The sequence below is a fragment of the Geospiza fortis genome, unplaced genomic scaffold (assembly GCF_000277835.1).
Source record: "Geospiza fortis unplaced genomic scaffold, GeoFor_1.0 scaffold112, whole genome shotgun sequence".
NCBI lineage: Eukaryota > Metazoa > Chordata > Aves > Passeriformes > Thraupidae > Geospiza > Geospiza fortis.
Genome location: NW_005054298.1, coordinates 6,876,813 through 6,899,053, shown reverse-complemented (window position 1 = coordinate 6,899,053; position 22,241 = coordinate 6,876,813). Strand labels below are relative to the sequence as shown.

General features: G+C 41.4%; 1 protein-coding gene across 1 annotated transcript in view; it reads left to right on the top strand.

Annotated features, from left to right (window-relative positions):
- The first annotated feature begins 1,478 nt into the window (after positions 1-1,478).
- CCDC93 (coiled-coil domain containing 93) overlaps positions 1,479-22,241 on the top strand; it is a 64,847-nt gene continuing 44,084 nt past the window's right edge. The window contains exon 1 of the mRNA XM_014306344.1: positions 1,479-1,538. Coding sequence (XP_014161819.1) covers positions 1,479-1,538 — 60 coding nt within the window. The remainder of the gene's footprint in view (positions 1,539-22,241) is intronic.

Sequence of the window (22,241 nt, the reverse complement as noted above, 5' to 3'; positions counted from 1 at the left end):
GGCTCCGGAGCGGGCCCGGAGCACTGCCACGAGGTTAACAAGAGGAGCACTTCACTTGGAGTGCTGTGTGCGGGAGTAATGGTACAAACTGAAAGACAGGAAATTTGGGTTAGAGATTAGGAAGAAGTTCTTTACTGTGAGGGTGATGAGGCACTGGAACAGTTGCCCAGGAGGGCTGTGGATGCCCCAAGCCCGGCAGTGTTCAAGGCCAGGCTGGATAAGGTTTTGGTCAGCCCAGTCTAGTGTGAGGTGTCCCTGCCAATGGCAGAGGGTGTTGGGACTGGATGATCCTTAAGGTTCCTGCGAACCCTTAACATTATATGATCCAATATTTAAAAGAAAAGCTGGATATGTTGGGCTGTTTGCCCCATGGCCACGCTCCCAGCTGGGCTGGGGGCAGTGCCACAGCCTGTTCCACCTTCAGGCACACCCATGGTGGGAATGAAGTCCTTGTCCCCAGCTGAAGCTGCCAGCCCAGCTCCAGCCCTCCTGAACGCCTGGTCCCACAAGGACTTTCCCATGCACTTGACTTCATTGATGGAGGATAAAAGTGCACATCTCTGTATTCCAGTAGCCGCGTTTTCACCTTCAGTTTGGGCCCTTTGGGGAAAATGTACAACATGAAGCAGAAAACAATTTGCTTTAGCCTGTCTTAGGGATGGTAAAGGCATCTCAATAAAAAGCACCATTTACATATGAGGAAGAATGTGTGAGAATTATGCTGTTACATTCATTTGTATATCATATATTATTGTATTAATGAACCCTTCCCTTTCTCACACCGATATTGAATGCTATTTATTAAAAAGATTTGCACATTGCATTCCCCCAAGCTTGGTATTTCACTGCAAAGACTTTGACAGAGCTTCCCATATTATGAGGTCTGCAGAAATTCAGTACTGTCCTCTTACAGTTCTCAGGATAATGACTGGGTAGGATGAAATTTATAGCTGTTCACTGTAGTGGCATCTTTAGTGATAACCATGGTTTCTTTGTGCTGGTATGTTGTGATCAGCAGTGTCACCAAATGTGCAAACTCAGAGAGGGTGATATGGGTCTAAAACAGACATATTGAGAATGGAAAAGGGAGACACTTGCAGCAGCAGAAACCTGTTGTGGTTTAGATGAGCAATAAATGAATTTTCAAATCGTTCAACTTTGGCTTTTGTCATACAGAAACAAAGTCTTTTTATTCTCAGTAATTCTGCTGAGCTGCCTGCCCTGTCTGTGGTTTAGGTGGTTATTTTGCTATACTTGAATGCCAAATTCTGGATCAAGAAAGACAAAAGGTTTTTTTAATCAAATAAAATATCTTTCCTTAACGCTAGATAAATGCCTTTGGCCAGCCATATACATGAAGAAGAACAAAGTCCCTTATTTATTTCTGCCTTAAAGACCAGGACCACCAGAAAGCCTGAAATCAGAAACTTTGGAAACATGAAGTATGTGCTGTAGAGAGGAATGTATGGCATAAGTAGATGGAGACCGTCAGTGATTGCTGGATCTTTCCTTCTCCAGACACTTGTAAATACAGCCAGGTAATGACTTGTGTATCAATAAATTTGGATTAGTTGCAGTCAGGCCTACTGCTGTGTTTATAAAATCACAAGATCTTAATTCCTACCAAAAAAAAGGTGACCATATGACAAATATTACCCATATTAATAGAGGCGTATTAAAACTAATATGTGAGAAAATAAATAACCAGTGTTGGTATAAATCACTGCAACTCCAAGGACTTCATGGCATTGCCAACTCACAGCAGCTGAAGTCTCTGTCCCTACATCCATCTGATTATCTCAGAGGGCACAATATCCTATTGCATGAAAATGGGAGAAGCATGAGGGAAAATCATACAAAAAATTATCTGAATTGGATTTTGCCAAAATAAATGTATTGTCAAATATTTTTACAGAGAAAGAAGGTAGAGATATGACCTGAAGAGAAATAGCACTTGCTCTGAATTGACTGGAATTACTATGAAACATCATGGGAGAATCATCTCTTGGAAAGCAGCACAGAGTTGTTTGATTGCACTGGCTGCAGAACAAGATAGTACAGAACATTCTGAATTTAGTTTTGGGACATCAGTGTTGCTCTGGATATAATAAATTTGACAGTGAAAAACTCAGGGAAGTTCATACAAAGCAGAGGAGCCTAAAGCAGCCACATACCTATAGAAAAAGTGGGATTTCTCTCCTGTCCCTCACTGTGGCTTTTTAAAAGCTGTACTTTGTAAAGGCCTTCAGAGCTGCCGCAGACACTTTGAGTGAGCCAAGGCCAGCTGGGTTGACTGGAGATGTGTCCACAGCAGGATAAAGGAATAGTAAGGCAATGGATTCATGGATATATGGATGGGTGGGTGAGAAAGTGAAAAAGAAAATAAGAGAGTAGGTAGAAAAAACATAACCTAAGTCTTTGTGTGGTGATCCATGATAAAATATCAGGTGTTTCTGAACCTGTATCACGTGTAACTTGAGAAAAGCCTATCTGTATGGCAAGAGAAAATCTTCTGTAGAAGTCTGAGCTGATTCCTGGTAGGGCTTCCAAAATTTATATAAATAAAGGACAACATCAGGTCCAAGTTTTTGTTCTTTCCCAAGGCCTTTGCTGTGTCCAGCAGTGAGGCAGCCACAGAGTGCACTCTTTGTAAGAAAACCATCTGTGTGTGAGCCTTGTTCCCAAAGATTAGGCCAGGTTTGCATTATGTCAGGTGCATGAATGAATGTCCATAGAGCTCTTCAAGCACAGTCTGCAGATCCTAAATATCTATGACAGCCCTTCTGCAGAAGCCTGCTTGTGAGCTGTGCTGAAGCATGGCCAGTGACCAGCAGCAGTTTTGCAACAAAGAATTCCTGTCCCTCCCTCATTCCACTTTGCAGACAACTATATCAAGTACTGCTGTTATCATGGGCCTTTAGCTAGGATTGTAAAAAAAAAAAAAAAAAAAAAAAAAGAGATGCTGTAAGTTCTAAATACTCTTCAGGAATATAAATCTCTTCCAAAGCCTTCTTGGAAGTTCTCCATCCATACAGAAGCCTTCTGGAGGGCTGTCATAAATAAAGAATAATAGAACTGGGCATGTTTTCCAGAAATGCCTTATCTCACTAGCTGAGGATGCTGTTTTGTGGTTTTTTATCTGCAGCAGGAGGTGCAGCAGCCACCCAGGTTAGCACACAGCTGGGTCATGGGCAGAGAGCAGTGGGGCTGACAAATCCTGCAGCACAGGAGCTTGTTAGGCACAAAGAGCAGCGTGCTGTGAACTACTCTGGGGTCTTGGCAGCAGCGCAGCAAGCAGTGCACAAGTTCTATAAAATTGATTTTCCAGTAGTGTTGGCATTTTGGAGAGGAAGGGGAGAAGAGACAGCAGCAGTGTGAAGCCATCGGATCACATGCGTTCTCACATATGAAAAGGGCTTGTGCTTATCTCAGGTCAGCAACAGGATATGCAGTTTTAGGGCAGCTATCAAAGGCATTTTTGTTTATTTATTTAGCCACTTGCAAAAGACTCTGGGTTGTCAGCTCCAGGGGCTAAAGTCCCTTATTTATGTGCTGAAAGGTGCTGCATGGACGAATGCAGCCTGGGTTTCCCTGTGTCACTCTGCCAGCGTGGCTCAGCCCTGATCTGGTTTCCACATTCATTCAGCACTTGCTGAAATTGTCACCTGGGGACTAAACACTGCCAGCCACAGCCGTGGTTTCTGAGATATGGAGTCCAGCCCAGGCAGAAATTTGCCAAGATAACCTCATTGCAACACGTGCCAAAGAGCCACAAACAGCTGGAGCATTGAAGGACTGTGACATTTAAACTAAATACTGAAAATGCAAGGTAATCATCATCATGTTAGAATGCATCCAAATGTGGAATTTAGAAATTAAAGACTTTCTACCATATTTTTATATAAGCATCAGGCAACATCTAGGTTCAAGGGACAGACTAAATAGCTGGGACACTGATCTTCAGTGGGCTGTATTTTTTTCAGTGGTAATTTTTTGGTGGTGGCTTCTGGTGAGAAGCAAGGCCAGTGTGGAGCCTGAAGGTACACAGGGAATGTACATGAATGCATTCTAGTCCTGTGAGTGCGTGCATCTGTCATAAGTGTGTCACTTGCTAAAAGTCAAAATAAGGTCAGTGCAGTTGAGTAAGTACATATAAAAAAGGGCAGGGAGGAAATTCATGTCGAATCAAGCTAAAAATGGATGGCTGAGTGCATGAGGAAAATGGCATAAGAAATGCAAACAGAAAAACTGCAATCTAGAACAAAAGCAGACTTGCACAAGAAGTTAATTTTTTTTCTGGGCTTGGTGGAAAGTATTTTAAATATGTGTCATTGAAGTTAGAATGAAAATTAACTTAAATAAGTTTGGAGGTTCACAGTTTCTCTATCCATGAATCTCTCGTAGATTCTCTTCCTTCCTGCCTTCCTCCCTCCCTTCTTTTCCCTCTCCTTCTCCTTCATTCCCTTTGTGGCATCTCAGATCCACAAGGAAGAAGATCTAGGAACTGCACTTGAAAGCTTCTGCCCAGGATCCCAAGGCTTTCTGTGTAGTCATTAGCAGGCAGTCACAGTGACAACTGCATTTGGCAATACTGTTGACTGAATTTATTTCAATTGGCACCATATTTGTAGAGATACAGACTTTATACTTAGGCCTACAAAAATATCAACAATCCGTTTTAAATTATTGTGAGATAGGGCAATAACCCCCCCTGTTTTGCCCTTCAGTGTATGAAGGCAGAGTGTGAATTTCTCAGGCACACATCTTGGGGTGCTGCTGTGCAGGCCCAGGAGTTGGACTTGATGATCCTTGTGGGTCCCTTCCAACTCAGGATATCCTATGAACAGTTTCTACTCCTGCAGATTTAAAGTCCAGAGAGTGCAACAGATTCCTCTGCAGGTGGTAGAAAGAAATAGCACACACAGAGGGTGATCATTGTGCTCATTTAATGCATCTATTTTAAGTTTAAAAATTGTGTTCTGGAGAGGCCTGTTTCTTTCCTTCACCTGTTGCAGATGGAAAAGGTGCCAAACTTTATAGACATCTAACTTTTAGGCCTCAGAATAAGTAGATAATGATGTTATCCTGTGTAATTTGCTCAATAGCCCAGGTTATCTGGGTCAGTGTTGAGGAATGTTTGTGTTGCAGCAGTCTCAGGCACTTCTGTCAGACAGCAATCACTGTTGGCATTGACAGTGCTGGGAAGGACACATTACAGAGCAGTTTGAAAAATGTCTATTCCTCTTAGCCAATGGAAATCTGCAAATTTACAGTGACAATTCAAATATCACAAGTTCTCATTTCCAACAAATATTTCCATTTTGCAGCATTCAGCTTCTTCACAAATTTGACCTTCCCTCAGAAAGCACAAGATGCAAATGCAAAAGTGAAGGAACCAAGAGCTCACTTGGAAACACAGTTTTCCATTAAAAGCAGTTTTAATGAAATATATTCCATCAGCTGGAGTTGCTTTTGACAGTCAGTAAGAGATGCAGGTGCCTAAACACAGGATTCATGGTCTGTCCTAGAAATACTTTAAAGCATCCAGGACACCTGCATGGAGCTGGGAATGTGACATCCACACCTGCAAGACCATTGCTGAGGCTGGGCTGGGGACGGGGAGGGACACTCCAGGGCATCTGGAACAGCATTGCACACCCTGTGGCTGCACAATTAGTCCCAGAATCTCTCCAATTTCAGACAATAAAACATCCCATCTGATGCCATTACTAGTGGGCTGTCAGAGCCTGATAAAGGAGAGGGGGCAGCAGCACAGTGCCCTGGAATCTCACCCTAAATCCATGACACTCTTTTGGCCCCTCCTGGTTATTTTGCACCAGAGCAGCCAGAAATTCCTGCACTGGAGCTGTGCTGTGATCTCCTGCAAGTGCAGCACACCGGGAGCTGGCTCAGCCAGTGCCTCCATCCAGGCCCAGAGCAGGAGGAAGGGTGCAGGACAGGCACTCTCAGCAGGAGCCTGAGCTGTCCTGGGAACACTTGGAGCACATGGCATGCAGCCACAGCCAGCCTGGCAAGAAAAAAAAAAAACGTCTGGTGCTGGGCAACTGGATTGTGCAAGGAACACCGGGATAAATGGAGCAGTAACCAGTAATCAACTCTGTGAGTCTCCCTGAAGCTATACAAAGACAAGGAGAATTAATAATTGTCTGAGTCAGCATTATTATATATAATTTTATTTTTTTTTTAAGTCTCAAGGTCACAGAGGCAACACTGGAGAGCCATGTAGTAGAGAAGGAAGATGAGAACAACTGGTCCGGGCTGGCTGCAGCTCTGAGCAACCTGGTCCAGTGGCAGGGGGGTTGGAACGGGATGATCTTTAAGGTCCTTTCCAACCCAAACCATTCTGTGATTGTATGGGAGTATAATATGAGTGGAATTGGATTGTAGAGTTCTCAGGCCTTTTCCTATTTCATAATTATATTACCACTTTGCTATAATCGCTGTGAAAAGATAAAGAATTGTCTCTTTATTCTATAATGACCCACTGGTTGGTGTCAGCAGAGAATTGTTGGGCTGCCCTGGATTTCTGAGCTACTGCTTAAACTTGACCTTTTCTGATGAAAGCAGGGGCTTAGCCATGTTGTGTAACATTTGATGTTACTACCAGAACATGGGGTATGAACCTTCTAAACTTATATTTTAATGTGATGGCAAATGGATCTGTTAACACCATCAGTTATATTCTCTTCCCCATATTTTTAAGCTTTAATGAGGAAGGCTTAAGAAGGTTTAATGAGAAAGGTAATTTTCTAAACTCTTACCTCTTTTAGTAGAATTATCGCACACAAGTTGAACTAAAGTACACAGGACTTCAGAGGTAATGAAAAATACGTTCCCAGCTGTGCTGCTGATGTGGAACACTGAACTATGACCAGCTTAAAGTGGCTCCTGGGTTTTGTCTTAGCCCTTTACTCCTACACTACACATTTTGAATGTGAATTTCTGCTGGCATTGTAAATTTACCCCAGTGAAGAATTTGGCCTTCATGTTGCCGAGACAAAATCTCAGTATTGTGTTTGTGTTTGGATTGTTCTTAGTGGCTTTTTTTGGTAAGTTGTTTTCTTCTTTTTGCTTGAGTGATTCATTTATGAAACAAGATGATGAGATTCAGGTTTTGATGGTCTTTCCATTACCCAGGAATTGAAGTACTCTGAGCAGGCCAGGACTTGCATAAAGATAAACACACATACTCAAAGTGAGCACAAACACTTTAAATACAGCTTGTGCCCTGTGCTATTTACCCTGCTGATCTTCTGCTGTGGATTTATGGCTGTTGTCACAGTACTTTCTTTTCTGGCCTTTCTTGGAAGAAAGCTTTTTCAAGAACTAAATTAATTAAATTCACAGAGTGGTAAACTAAAAATATTGTCCATACAGATGCACATATATACATGCATATACCTACAATTAGAAACCAGTTCTTCTGGAGATTTGATCCAAACCTGGAAGATTAGAATATCTGATACTTTTAGTTTATTTTGAGTTTAGATTTGCAGGGCAGATACTGGACTCCAGATAACATAATTACTTTGGGAAAGAGCACCAGCTTCTCATGTGTGTATCCTTAGAGTCTTATGAAGATCCATTCCAAATAAATTCAAAGCCATGTGTCAGTTGCCAAATGTATTATTTTTAAAAAGGGAATTTCATGCACCAGTCTTTTTGAGAGTAAGCTGCTTATAGAATTTCTGGACTTTTAGATCATTTTCCAGCATTTCTGGTGCAGCAGAATAAAGATCGTGTTTTATTCCAGTTATAAGATTTTAGCTATATATTATTAGAGGCTTTAAAAGTAGTTTTACATGCTTGTAACCAGAACATGGGCCAAAATGAGTAATGTTTTGCCACTTCTGCTGCTTCAGAAAAAGTGATCTTAACTTCAGAACCAGCAGTGATGTTACATCTTATATCTTCAAAGGAAACTTAGTCTCTTGTGGCTGTGCTGGAAAACTGATACATTTTCTGTTTGCTCTGTAGGCAGCATTTCAGTCATCCTGGCTGTCTCTTTTTCTGCATAATAAATAATGAGTGTCATTCAAGGGTTTTTTTTTTCTTATTCATAAATAAGAAATCTCATCCTTATTTGGTGTAGAGCCACTTCAGATGCTTTACTAACATTTTATTGTCTGCCTCACTAACAAATACATTGTCTGCCCAGAAACACTGTGGCTTCCCTTAGACTGTTCTGTTCATTTGGTTGAGGTGGACAATAAAACATGCTGAATGACAGTGTCACTGATTACTAGAAAGCTTTAAAGGAAAACCATTCTGCCTCCTGCCTTTTCATCAGTGTTCATGTATCTGAATGTAGCCTGCACACACACACTGTATTTTAATGGCCTTGTGGATACATTTCTGTTTATTTTTAGTGATTAAAAAAATTAGCAAAAATAGGTTTCCAGGTGTTGAAGATTAATAAACAACCTGCTATTGAGAAATGTTGGTTACATGTATTTTTGGCAAATTTATTATTCTGCAGTACTTGGAAAACATTGGAAAACTGATGGAGGTTCTTTAAAAGCACAAAAAGATATATATGTCCATCTGCTCTGGGCATAGATGAAAGAGATGACTGAGAAATTCCAGTCTGTGACTTGTATCAGTGGTGTGAGTTGGTGGAATACCTGGATTGGTAACAAAAGAGGTTTCTTCCTCTCAGGTTGGAGTTTGCCACGTTGCAGAGCCTGGTACAAAGCCAGCACCTCTCGTGTTCCCTTTTGGCTCACACAGTGCACAGGTCTCATGTGCTGCACAGGGATATGGTGATATTTACATTTCTTTTTCTTTTTTCACCCTTCCTAGTCAAGCAGAGGTGTAAGTGACTGTAATTCCTCTCTCCATTAACCAGATGTGACACTTCAGCAACTTTTGCCTGAAGTACATCTGGTTTTCTGGAGCCCCTTACTCTGGGGGATCTCCTGGACCTTCAGATGCCCTTCAGGTATTAGATACCCACTGTGTGATTTTCGAGGTAACCAGGACATATTTCTTTCTTTCTGAAATGCAGGTAGGGTTGTTTTTTTCCTGTTTATCACATATTCAGGCACTATGAGATGGATATGGTGCAAAATAGAGATGCATTGGGAAGCAGCAATGATGGCAGCACAGGCGAGGTAGTTAAATGAACCGTCTTGGACAGGACTGATACTGGATGCTCAGAATGTTACAGCTCTCCACTTCTTAAAATTACATACACTCTTCACAAGACCTCTTGGTTGAGTTATTTATTTATTTAGAATTTATTTAGTTGTTTATTTATTTAGAATTTGTTTATGTTGCTGCATGTGCAGCTGAATGTGAACTATGAGATCATGCAGTGCTGCTGTGTCTCTGGGTGAAGGTGTTGAGTGCAGAGATGTACAGAACTTCCTTCTGTGACATTCCCATCTGCAGATACACATGAGCTGATAGAAATAACCTCTCGTAATACCCACAATTTTCTGTGGTTCTAATTTTTATTGTGCCTGCTGCCTGAAAGATGATAAGACTTATTCATAAATTCACACTCCAGTGGTTTGATAAATATATAACAGTCTGAAAAGGAGTTTCTTGGTGCAGTGCATGTTATTTATCAGGTCTCAGTTTTCCTTGGGTTTGGCCCTAAGGTTTGTTGTTGGTTTTTTGTGGGTTTTTTTTTTGTTTTATTTTGACATTTTTGGCTGACTTCTCTGATCCTCTTCCTACTAAGAGCCACAAGGAAAAATAGCATTCGGGACAACTAAAACTAAATTTGTCGTGACAAAAAATATGTTTATATACCTTTATTATATTATCTCTTCCTCTTTATCTGATAAATGAGAAGGCGAGAATATTGTAAAGTGATATTCTATAGCAGGCACAATGCTTATCAGTTACTTTCCTTTGACCTTCTGCCTTGGAAAATTAATTCACTTGAGCTGTTCCTACACTAGAACATTAGGAAAAAAATAATGTTAGCACTGGTGAATATAATCTCTGCAGGAAAGCTGGGCAATTATTCAGTGGTCTAATCTTATCTCTTGTTTCATTTTTATATGGCAAGCCTACATTTAAAGTATTAGATATACTGTGCTTCTGCTCAGTACCATCAAACCCCAGTAAATAAACGCTGCTAAGTGCCACCATGAGTGAAGGAGCTTATAATGAGAAGTGTGAGCAGCCCTGTGCACCATTCATCATTCTGTTCAGGCCCATATTGGGGCTCTTTTTATCAGCACTATTCGGAGCGGTGTCATCACCTCTGGAATAAATCTTCTGTCAGTGTCTGTCGTCCCCGTGCCCTATTAAACTCATGCTCTCACATAATCACCAAATGTCCTTTGGATGTCTTTCATTAACCTCTGACCTGAACCCTGCTGCCTTCCTGTTGGTAGGTAAATCTATAACATGACATTTGCTTATGACTCAACCTTTATCCTTGCTTAATAGTTGTGCCTTTCAATTTTTATTTATTTAATTTTTTTTTTTGTTCTGGAGCAAAAAGATAGTTACAATCTTAAGGCACAGCCTGGATTTTAAAGGTTGGAACACAATATTCACCTAAGTGTCTCCTAATAGATTTTCTAATATTTTTCCACAACTGTATACTGAATCTTATCAGTTGTAAACTGTGGCATTCACATTCTCTGAAAAATCCCTTTGCCCATGTTTTTGTCTGAGGTTTCTTAGCTTCCCAGGAGAAAAATCCTGGGCAAAGAGATTCTTCAGACAATGTGAATGCCACTGTAAACTGATGCAGGATGTTAGCCTCTCAAGCAATAATTTCATTCCTGATAGAAGTTTTCTTTCCTCAGATATGTTCTTCTTGCTGTGTTTACCTAATCAGAGATTAAAGATCAATTAATTCAAATTCAATTGTGCAGCTGTGCCACAGCTTAACCTAAAATTTCCGATCCTAGCTGCTACACAGGGATAATGATAGTAAAAATAAAGCAAGACTGTGTTCCCATGAGGACCAAGTGGGCTGGAAAGTAGTTCCTGCAGTGCTCTCTGTGTTGCCAATGTCTTACTGCAAGGCCTTGGTCAAGCTACTTGCTTTTTCTATGACTCATTTACCTCACTTGTAAAAGGGGCCATGGTGAATCTGTGCCTGCAGAATAAAACATGAAAAATGGCTTCTATTTACCTCTTGTGTGCTCAGGAACCAGGCTGATGCTCTTATTAACCCTGCTCAGCTAAGTGTGTGTACAGAGTTGAAAGCATACTGAATTATATTTCTCCCCCTTCAGCCCTCCCTCCCCGCTGTGAATGAGCCTCTAGTTACTCTTAACTAGAATTAGTACCAATTAACTAAAATTCTTAGCAATTGTAGTGCTGCAAACCCATTGATGAAAGGGATTCCTGGCAGTGAAGAGGAAAGGAAGCAATGGGGTTTGTGCAGGCACTGGAATGAGGGGTTTGTGGAAAAGGCAGGAGTGGCTGCTGTTCCCTGGAGAGGCTTGGAGGAATGGGCTCAGCCTCTGATGGGAAACAGGAGACAGGGAATGGCACCAGAGGAGCTCAGGGACACAAAATTTGGGTGTTAAGGGTGGTGAGACTGTGGGGAGAGAGCAGGGGGGATAGGTGTGGTGGGGGTCTGTCTGCAAGGTGCTGAGGTGCTGGTTTAGTCTTTGGAGTGACCACAGAAAAAAACATGTGGCTTCCTGCAGGAAAATCAGGGTAAAAATGTGACTGAATGTACATGGGTGGCTTTTGTAATTCTCTGCTAAACTGCTGTAAATCATCCTGAAGCAATGGTAAAGTAAGAAGAGATTAGATGGCTTTATATTCTCCTGAATTTTACATGCACCTTTAATAAGAATATTTTAGCGGAATTGTGTTCGTATAAAAATTTCAACTAATTTATGTAATGGTGACAGTGCTTCCTGCTCCATATAATGCACACATACTCATTAAATCTGTCTTGATTTTGCTATGCAGGAAGCTAAAGCAAATGCCAGCAGTTTGTTCCTGAAATTTTCTTTCACTGTATTCAGGAATGGCAAGTAGGTTATGCTTCTCTTTCCTGTTCTGGTCTGAGGCTGTCTCCTCACAGCTGGAAGGCCCGTCTCTTCTCAGCTTGTGATCAAGCACCATCAAACTGGAGACAATTTCAGGGAATTGGGAATGAACAGATAAGCCATTTGTCTTTTTTTCAACCTACAGTATTTTGATCTAGCATTTCTCCCTGGTTTTATCAGTGTTGCCCTCATTTCTCTTTTTTCTCTCTCATTTTCTTCAATACTTGGGTTTGTGTTTTTTGATATCAAGGGCAAAAAACCCCAGTGTTTATATTTTTCACTTCATAAAATACCTGGAAGAGGTTATAGGGGTAGCAAAGGAAGCTGTAACAAAGCCCAGCTGTCAGCAGATTCCCATCCCTGGTGTTGGCTGCCAGCTGTAAATCCTCTGCCTCTCTGGAGAGGTTGTTGGCAAATTAAACCACGAGCTTGGTGAGATGGCAGCTCCAAAACAGAGGCACGCAAAGGTCCTGGCAAGAGGCAGGTCAGTCTGCTCTCAAAGGGAAAAAACTGGGCAACACATTGTGTGACACCATCCCTGGGCCATCAGGGCCTATTAATGCCCTTGGGACACTGACCCAGAGCCCTGCAGTGACAGGGAGCTACAGAAAATGTGATGGAAAGCTCATTTCCCTCATATGTGCCTAGTGCCAGCCTTCACTTGGGCCCAGCCTCCCTGGTGGTGCCCAAGATGTGACCTGGTACCTGGCAACAGGTTCACTGGACAGGGATCTGTTTATGTCAGGTGTCATTGGAACTGTTATAATTCCAAATAATGGCAACACTAGTGACAATAGCCATAAGGTACAACAGTGCTTTGGAGCTCTAACTCTGGATCAGGATTATATTGTGCCAGGCACAGCAAAACCCTTCCCATCACCACTGGAGAGTGGGATGAATAAAATCACAAAAGCATGGGAATAGAATTAGAAAATGAAGGACTGTCTCTCTCTACTTTTTATTTGGATTTACAAATACATTTGGAAATGGTTGTCAGGATCAAATTGGCATTGGCAAAATGCAGTTGATAACCTCTGGAAAAAAAATGTATTTTGAGGAGAAATGTATAAAGTCTTTTAGATGGCTCCAGTCCCACAAACCTGAGTGTGCTTTTGATCTGGCCATGGTAAAGCAGAAGATTTTCAATGGATGACAACAACTAAGAGGATTTTGGATGATGGCAGCAAAGAAACACAAAGGAGTGGTTAATTGTGTGACCCACAGGGAGCACTGGAAGACATTAATGGGTATAAAGAGGCCATATTTCCATAAGTGACCATTAGTCTTCTGCAAATGTTCCTTGAAATATAAAGGGATGATTTTCTCTCTCCAATTAATCATCCTAGAAATCCTCCTTCGTGTAATCTTGAAAACACGGGAGAGGACTTAGTATCAGTAAATGTTGCCAGATGTACAAAATGGCAGAGTAATGTGTTGTATAAAATGATTTTGGGTGGCAGGAACTGGATAGGAAGCCAAGCATACTGCACCAACATTTGAGCTTTTCTGCGAGAGGCGTTGCCAGCCTCGGGAGGGAGCACTGGATAATTTATAGGTTAACATTTTCTTTTTATGTGAATAGCATTTTTTCTCATTTATAGTTAATTAGGTTAAGCATGCATGGGGAGTGAGGGAGGAAAGACTTTCAGAGAGAATCTAAAAGATTAGTAATTTGAATGAAGTAAAAGAATCTGCTAAAGGATATAGCTCTGGAATTAAATATGTTGCTATAACAAGTGTAAGTATCAGATAGGAATTTTTAAAGGTTCTTACATTAATTATAGCCAAAGCATAAAAAGAGGTAGAGCATATTTACAGATTTGGCACATGGATTGTTTTCCCAAGTAGCTGGTATTTCATTTTACCAGAGGAGGAGAAACTATTTGTCCCACCATTTCACAGGTTTATATCTTTTGCACACATTTCTTGTCTCGGGGGTTTTGGTTCACATACAGGATCAGTTAAGGTGAATTACAAAGTAAAATGAACATTTCCTTAACCACTGAATTTCTTCAAATCTTTTTTCCTGTATAAAATCCTCTTGACTCTTTCTGGTTGGATGAATATTTTTTTGGCAGATTCTGTGTGTCCATCTCTGCTCAGGGACTGGAACAGTTTCATATAGATCCCTCTAAAAACTTGGCACCATATCTAGTCGGGGACAGATTTTTATGCAGACACTCAAACGGCTCAGGGTACTGAAATCACCTGGGCTGCAGTTTGTTTACTGGTGCACAGACCTGTCAATCCCAGCATGGTGATGGTGAGGGTTACACTGTGGCCTGGCATCTCCCACCACGAGGGTGGTGCAGTTCTCCTTTGCAGGGCTGCATCACAAGCTCTGTCCCATCCTGATGTCCCATCTCCCTGGAACAAGTGGTTGGTTTCCCAAGCCTGGCTTTTCCACTCTCTGCCTCTGTTGAGTGATCCAGAGCATAGATGCTGTGGCCAGAGACAGGATTTTGTGTTCCAGGGTATCTGTGATGAGCATTTTCACCTGGAATGCCTTCCACTGTGTAATTTTTGAAAATGCTCAAAACAGCTTTTAACTAATTTTCAGTACTCTTAAATGTTGGGTGGAGTTTTTAAATGTAAGCATGTAAGTTCAAATTTAAGCACTTTTATCCAAAGGATCTGATGTACAAATTCTCCCAGCTGAAGAGTGTGCAGTACTTCTGATGACCAGGCAGGACTTTGAGTTAGATACTAAATATAGATTTAACAGTTTATCCCTTGACATCCAAATAATTCAAAAGGTGAATGATTTATGATTTCAAGAAATGAGTGATTATTTATACTGGAAAACACTGCCATTTTTATTGCACATGAGCAGTTCCACATGGAGAGTTATTCAAAGTAGTTTAATATTTGTGCTGTGCCCATAAATGCCGGTTTCTTTTTCTAGACAAGAATCTTTAAAATATCCTAAAGGAATTGAATGCTGAACCCAGTGAAAGTCAGGGAGAGATAAGCTCTGAATTCCCTAATTTTAAAAGATCCCAGTGTTTATTGGCTTGCTCCCAGCTGAGACAACAACATTTTAGGATAAATTTGGGGGTTTTCTAACATGACAAGTGTGGTGCAATGAGTTTAAATGCCCTGCCTTGGGTGACCCAGGGAAGCAGAAGCAGACACAATAGAATAGATGCACCATGACTCAAAGTCCATTCATCTCCTGAACCACAGCCCTTCTCTCAAAGCCAAGGGGATTCTTTCACATGTGCAAGGAGAAATGTCAGACAAAACAGCTCAGCCAAGCTCACAGTGGGTTTGGATAAATAGGTTTTGGCCAAGCAGCCCATGCTGAGGAGCAGAACCCAGACCTTTGAGTTTGCTTCTTGGCTAACTGCACCTGTGCCTCTGGTGGCTTCTGGCAAGTCCTTCAGCCTGAAAATCTGGGCAGAAATGACTTACTGAGTGGAGAATTAGCTAACTAACACTGTGCAAGAGCTCTGCCCTCAGTGGGAGGCCCTGAGACGTGTGCAGTCTCCAGCTCTTGCAGGGGAGGATTGAATTGCACAAGGGCTCATGTGATGCTGCTGAGGTCATTGGGAGGTATTTTGTTGCGCCCTTTAGCCCCTGCACTTGCCCAGGCAGCCCCACGAGCTGAAGCTGACTGACACTGGTGCAGTTTAGGCATTTTGAGCACCGACCAATTCCCACAGGGCAGCTCAAAGAAAGAGTTGCAGTGATCACTGCTGCCTGTGGAGCAGCACCAGGTCTGAAGGGCAGCATGAGCTCTGCCATTCCTGATTGCTGCACCTCTAAAGCACGTCCACAGCTCTCCATTAAGAGATTCCAGCACAGAATGTTAACAGGACTTGTTCCTCTGCCCACGTGTTGGTTCCCATATGTGGCAGGAATGGTCACAGCAGAAGGACCCAGGTGAGGAACCACAAGACTCTATTTCGTGACATCCCTTCTGCTGAGAGAGGCCAGTTTGCAGGGGGACAGCTTTGGGGTTAGACAGGTGGACTCTGCAGCTGCTTTATTTGCCCCAGCAGCATCAAATGTCTCCTCTCTTCATCTGAGAGAAGAATAAAGAGAGGTAGGCATATTTTATCAGTGGTAAAAATGGCAATATCCAAGGAGAGGGATCAAGGAGGGATAAGAAGGACTGGTGTGGCATCTCTTCAAGACCTGGATCACACCATGGGCAGGTGAAATGCTTCTCCTTGGCCCAGTTGGTTTTCCCATCTTTGGGAATGGCTCCTTCCCTTGCACCTGGGCTTTGTCTCTTCTGCACTTCCACACTTGATCATCAGGGCAGTGGGAGGCGCTGGGTGCACTAACAGTGCCTGGAGAGCTGCATAGCTCTGAATGGCTTTTGCTGTTTCCTTGTGGAATCTATCCTGGAGCCTGTGCCAATGGGTGTTCCAAGGCCTGGCTCATAGTAACATTCCTTTCAGAAATAATGGTTTCACTGGGAGAGGTTGCCAGTACATTAAAAATGTAAGAGGGACAGCATTTTTCACACAAACACTTGCTGTCAATATAGATAATGAGGTGTGTGCTGCTGGTTTCCTTCTTGGGGTGGGAGACAAAGGAGAGCTGGACTTTGTGCTGAATGGATGCTTGTGAGAAGCTGGTGCTGTTCAGTGACTCATGAGCAGCTTGCAGACATCAGGAGTAAAGGTTCGTTACATCTCTAATTTTTTTCTTCCTTTGGGCAGGTGGCCTAACAGCCCAACAGCTGATCCTACGTTTTAAATTTAATTTTAATTGAATGCACTGTTAGAGATGCCTTAAATTGACTCTTTTTGTTTGAATTTCCTAAGGGAGTTTGCCCCAAGACCTCTATCCTAGTGATAACTTATTCTGGCCAATGGAGCCAGTGTGTATTTATTGTACAGCTCTCTGTCCCCTCTCTGGCTCCTGCTCCCATGAACACTGCAGTTGCTGATGACTAGAAAATTACTCAAGTGTGAACTGTTTCACTGTCTGTCACTTTGCTCATTAGGCTAGTGAGAAAATGTATCTATGGCTCTGTCACACACGGCCCTCATTAGGTTAGCAGCACATTGAGATCATTGCCTGTTTTAAAGATGGCTGCAGGAAAATGGCTGGGTAGTTTGATGCTCCTCAGTAATAAGTGGAAGTAGCAAAACCAGGGCTTGCTGCATTCCCTTCTGAGATAATTGCATTGTTTGCAGAACCTAATCAATGGAATGAAGGGATACTGCTGGGCAAGGCAGCATAATCCCACTTCTTACTCTGAGTGGAAAGGGCTGAAGGCGCTCAAGATAATGCAGTGTGCAAAAGAGATTGAGGATGAGGAGACTATTTTTTGCATGGGCTTCTCCTCCTTGTGCCTGTTAAACTGGAGGAGCCCAGCTGAGGGTGGTGTGCTATTGTTTCTGTCAGCATGAGCAGAGTTTAGGTCTATCAGCTGTAGCTCTAACTGGCAATGGGGACCACCAGGGGTTTCTAGTTCCTACCTCCAGCAGTTAGTCAAAGTAGCACCAGTCAATACAGAACCATTTTATCCATTCCTAAAGGCTGCATTTACACACTCTGACTGGCAAATGTCTGTGCTGTGCTTTTGCTAGAAAAGATGTGCTAAATGACCACATGCCTTCTCTCTAATTAGTGCTGTCTCTCTAGTTTACTTCTTTTCCTAGGCAAAGAGTGCCACTGACTTCCACACTGGCATTTCCCCTGAAGTGGATGCATTAACTGTTACAGGCTCTGGAAGGACAGGCTGCTGAGCCAGAGCAGTGGGACTTGCAGTAGGACCAGAGTGTAGGATGGGACCTTTGTATTGATGGGAACTGCTGCTCGCTTTGCTGCAAAGGGTGATTCTGGGAGCTGCAGCACAGCCCTTTCTGCCATGGCTATGGTGTGGACAGTGTCTAGCTCAGCATCTCACTAGATGCTGTTAGCATTGGTAGGTGATGGTTTGCATGTCACTACAATTGCTCAGAAAAGTAATTTTACATGAGGAATTTCTTCTGTGCTTTCATTGTGAAGTATTTCTGCTGGTGGTTTGTTTCTGGGTGGTGATCCCCAAGACCTGAAAAGCAGTTTACACACAAACTTTTGCATCAAGTGAATTTTTGTAGAAGTGTGTGGGGCAGTGTCTGGTCGCCCCACTGGACCTGCAGTGCTGATGATCCATCTCCATTCCACCACAGGAATGTTCATTAGAGGATCCGTGGTGCTCTGTAGCTGATTAGGTTCATAGCAGATATGTATCCCCTAGGGATAAGATGATGAAAAAACTTAAGGCCTTTTTGCTTATTTAAAGTTGATATCCAACTCCAAGTTAAATTGGATATCAAGTACTTGACTTGCTCTGCATATATTCTTTTCTATTCCATATACATAGGAGTCTTCTCATTATCTGCATTTACAAATTCAAAGGCAATTAGCCCTGAAATAGCTAGAAATGTAGAGAAAGAAATGTTTGAATTTTTATTTCTCATAAAGTTCACATTTTCTTTTTCATTTAAGTGGAACTTTAATTTCTTTTGAAACACATAAGACAAGTGTAAAAAAAAAAGAAAAAAAAAAGATAGTCCCTTATGGGACAGGAGGCTGAAAAGGACAATTATCATGAAATAGAATATTTGCTTCCTGGGCTGGTGATTCAAACACTCTTTGAGAGGCTGAGTCTATATCCACATGTTGAGAGTTCTGGTGCTGGGATGGCTGGACTCTAATGTTTTGGTTCTCCTGGCAGCTGAAGCTGGGCTGGGAGCAATGCTGGGTGTTTCTAGAGGTGTGTGTGCTCAGTACCAGGCTACAAGGTCACCACAAAGCACAGCCAAACCTGCAGCACCACACCATCTGCTGTGTCCAGCCTGTCCCTGCCGTGGGCTGGCGTTCAGCTGGCTCCACGGTCCCCAGCAGGAGCTCAAATTGTTATCCAAGCCCAGCTTTGGAGCTACCTGTGCAGGAATACCTGTGTCCAGCCAGAGGCCGAGTGGGTGTTAAGGAATGTGAGAGCAGAAGAAAGGGCTCAAACTCTCATTTAAAACACAATCCTGGTGTAGCCTGTGTGAAATAGCCACCCCAGTTCCAAAGGAATCGGTGTCTCCATATGAGCAGACAGAGCTCTCATGAACCCAGGCCTGAGCAGCCACAGGACAGGAGCCAATTTCTTGGATTTTCCCTCTGTGCCAGAATGGAAGCAGTCTGGTGAGCAGGAAAGCCTGAGCTGTGGCTGCAGTGCCTGGGTGGGGGCAGCTCAGGGACCTGTCCCCAGCTCTGTACCATCACTACATTCCTGCAGAGCAGGCTCTCCATCCCTGGGCTTGTCCCACCTGGCCACTGGGAATGACAGGTTCATGCCCTGTGTTGATTTTGCAATTGGCTTCAGTTTTATATTAATATTTAAGTTTCCTTCTCATACATAACTTGTCTTCAGACACACCAGCTTTTCATGGAAGTAATTAATTTACAGCAATATCACTTAGTCCATCCAGCTGGCTGGTTGTGCCTTATTAGTGCTTAGGAACAAGACTGGGCTTTTTCTTCTTTCTGACAGGGATTCTTGGAGCCTCAGTGAGCAATTAGTTTAAAAAAAGCTGTCCTGGGGAGACAGAATTAGTACTAAAAAGGCCCAAGACCTAACTTGAAAATCTTCAAGATGTCTACAATTTTGTTCTTCTTTTTATTTATCAAAGGATACATTATTAACTAACAATCTTCCCCAAATACATATCACCCATTAAAAAATAATAACAACTTTTTTAAGGTTTGCAAGTTGATTTTAATAATTTTAATTTTAATAAAAATTAAATCATATTCCAAGAGATGAATGAGTGTTCTTCTGAAGAGGTGATGCTTCAAGTGTTGTTTGGGGTTTTTTGAAGAATGACATTTTTATAAAGAAACTTCCCAAAACAGAATTACTGCAGGAGTTGACTTTCAAAGGACAATTGGGGCATCAGTTTCTTCTTTTTATTGGAGCTGGTGGGACCCAAGACTAGACTGTAGACTTTTTAACTAATGTAAACTCTGCAATATCTGCTGCAGTAGGAAAATAAATAACGAACAGCAATACATGAAGACATTATAGGTAACATGGCCTGAACTAGTACCTCACTAATGTGTACATAACCTGCTTTATAAAACCATATCTTATCCAGGCTAAGGACTTAATTATTATTGATTAGTTCTGCCCACTCTTCCAATATCAGTCATTATGGAAATAATCTCCATATCCCTCATTAAACATGCATCTGTTTCCATGGGAATGCATTTTTAAATAAGAAGTGCTATTTGAATATTATTGGTTTCACTGGTTGTTCAGGCACTTGGTACTGTGGTTGCCCAATCTGTCATAGTTAATCAACTCTCATCTCTTAACACTGGCTGCAGTTATCAATGAGTTGAGGATTAATATTCTGGGCGAAGCAGATGATAAATCATTTGTATATAATTAGTGTACAGCAAGGTTACAGCTGACATGAATTTTTATCTTAATTATGAGAGAAATTTGTTCCATTAATTTAATTTAGTTTGCATGAGTGGCTAGACACCTAACAAAGTTAATCTTACACCTGTCATTACAGCAGTAAGGAGAGGCTCATTTTCAAGCTGTAGACACAGAATCTCTGGTATATAAGGATAATGTTGCTCATTCTGATGTGAAAATAGATGATCGTAGACAGAAGATACAGAACCTGCTCTCTTTAAAGGCTTCCCAAAGGATTTATGTGTGAATATTACAGGGACTCAAATCTGGTTGCTTCTGTACCAAGCAGACTAATTTTCCTTCATTCTCTTTCTGTACTTCTTCACAAGAGAAGCATGCAGTGCCTACAAACAAAGGCAAAGGTTTTCCCTTTATTTTCATTTTAATTACTTGAACTATGTACATATAGTTAACATGTGACAATACCATAGCCCTTGTGTGACATAATATCTGCATTAATAGCTATGGGTGAGGAAATTGTGCTGCCTGCAATCCAGCCTTCATATTTATGTGAAAAAGAATTATTCATAACTTCATCTACTACACAAATGGCAATTATGCAGGCATTTCTGAGGTTTCAGCAGACTGAATAAACCTAAATTCTGTGTTAATTATCCAAGCAATTATCAAGTCTGATAAATCATACATGATTGATAGATAAGGTGGGGCTGTTTGGGTAAGAGGATATGGTGTTAGTTATTTTGCTGATAATTAACCAAGCACCGAAATGAAAGAAGACTATTTGTGGCATCTCTTATAAAAATGTTTATCTTTATAGATTTGTTGATTATAGTTATTTTATTTTGGTAGGATGACATGGAAAAAGAAAAGCCAATACCTGAATCTTTTTACAGCTAATGAGATGAGACTGAATACAGTGGAGAGAGAAATATAAGTGAAAATTGCATTCTGCACTAGCTCAAGCCCAAATACATATTTGTAATAGAAACCACAGTCTCCTTCACATTTGCAGCATAAAAATAACCCTCAAACAGAAACATTAATTGAACAGTAACTCAGATTAATGTTTTGTAATATTAGTTCACAATTATTACTCTCAGCTAAGGTCAAGAAGTATATAGTTGGATATTCACAAAGAAATGACTGATTTAAAAACAAAGAGCTCTAATGGAATTCAATAGTGCTTTTCAGTCATTCCAGTTGGCATCTCTATTACCTGAAATGATTCACAGTCCATTATGGGAGCTTCCATGCTAATAGAATGTCTATCTTCTGTAATACAGACACATCAGGGCACTAACTGAGAATCTGTCACAATGAATTTCATCTAGATTTCACTTCATCTCTTCATGGACTGTAAAATTTGCTCTTGTACAATGCCTAAATTTACTGTGGGTAATTGAGAGAGATCTATAGATGCAGCACACAGTAAAAAGCAGTTTTCCGAAGATCTGTTGTAAATGGTGCAGATTTGGTTCAGTTGGGAAAAGATTATGAAATGCTGGACACCACTGGCTGCTAATTAAATGTTTTTGGTGAGCTCTGAAAATATTTTTAATGGATCACGTTGAATAGAAAAGTGAAAACAGCAGCCTGGGTAAAATATCTCTCTTGCAGCTAGAAAGGCAATGAAAAAGCTTTTGAAATATAAGAAACCCAAAAAAAGAGATAGGCAAATGAGTAAAAGCAAGCTCCATTACCCCTTGTAAGACTTATGGATCATATCAAGTAGACCTATGATATTTTTTATCTCTCTTGTGTTTACATAGTGCAAAGTGGGATATTATCCACTTAATCTGACTTCTTCTAGTTCTTTAGAAAATCCTTCTTACATAGGCAAGCAACTCCATTTTATTTTT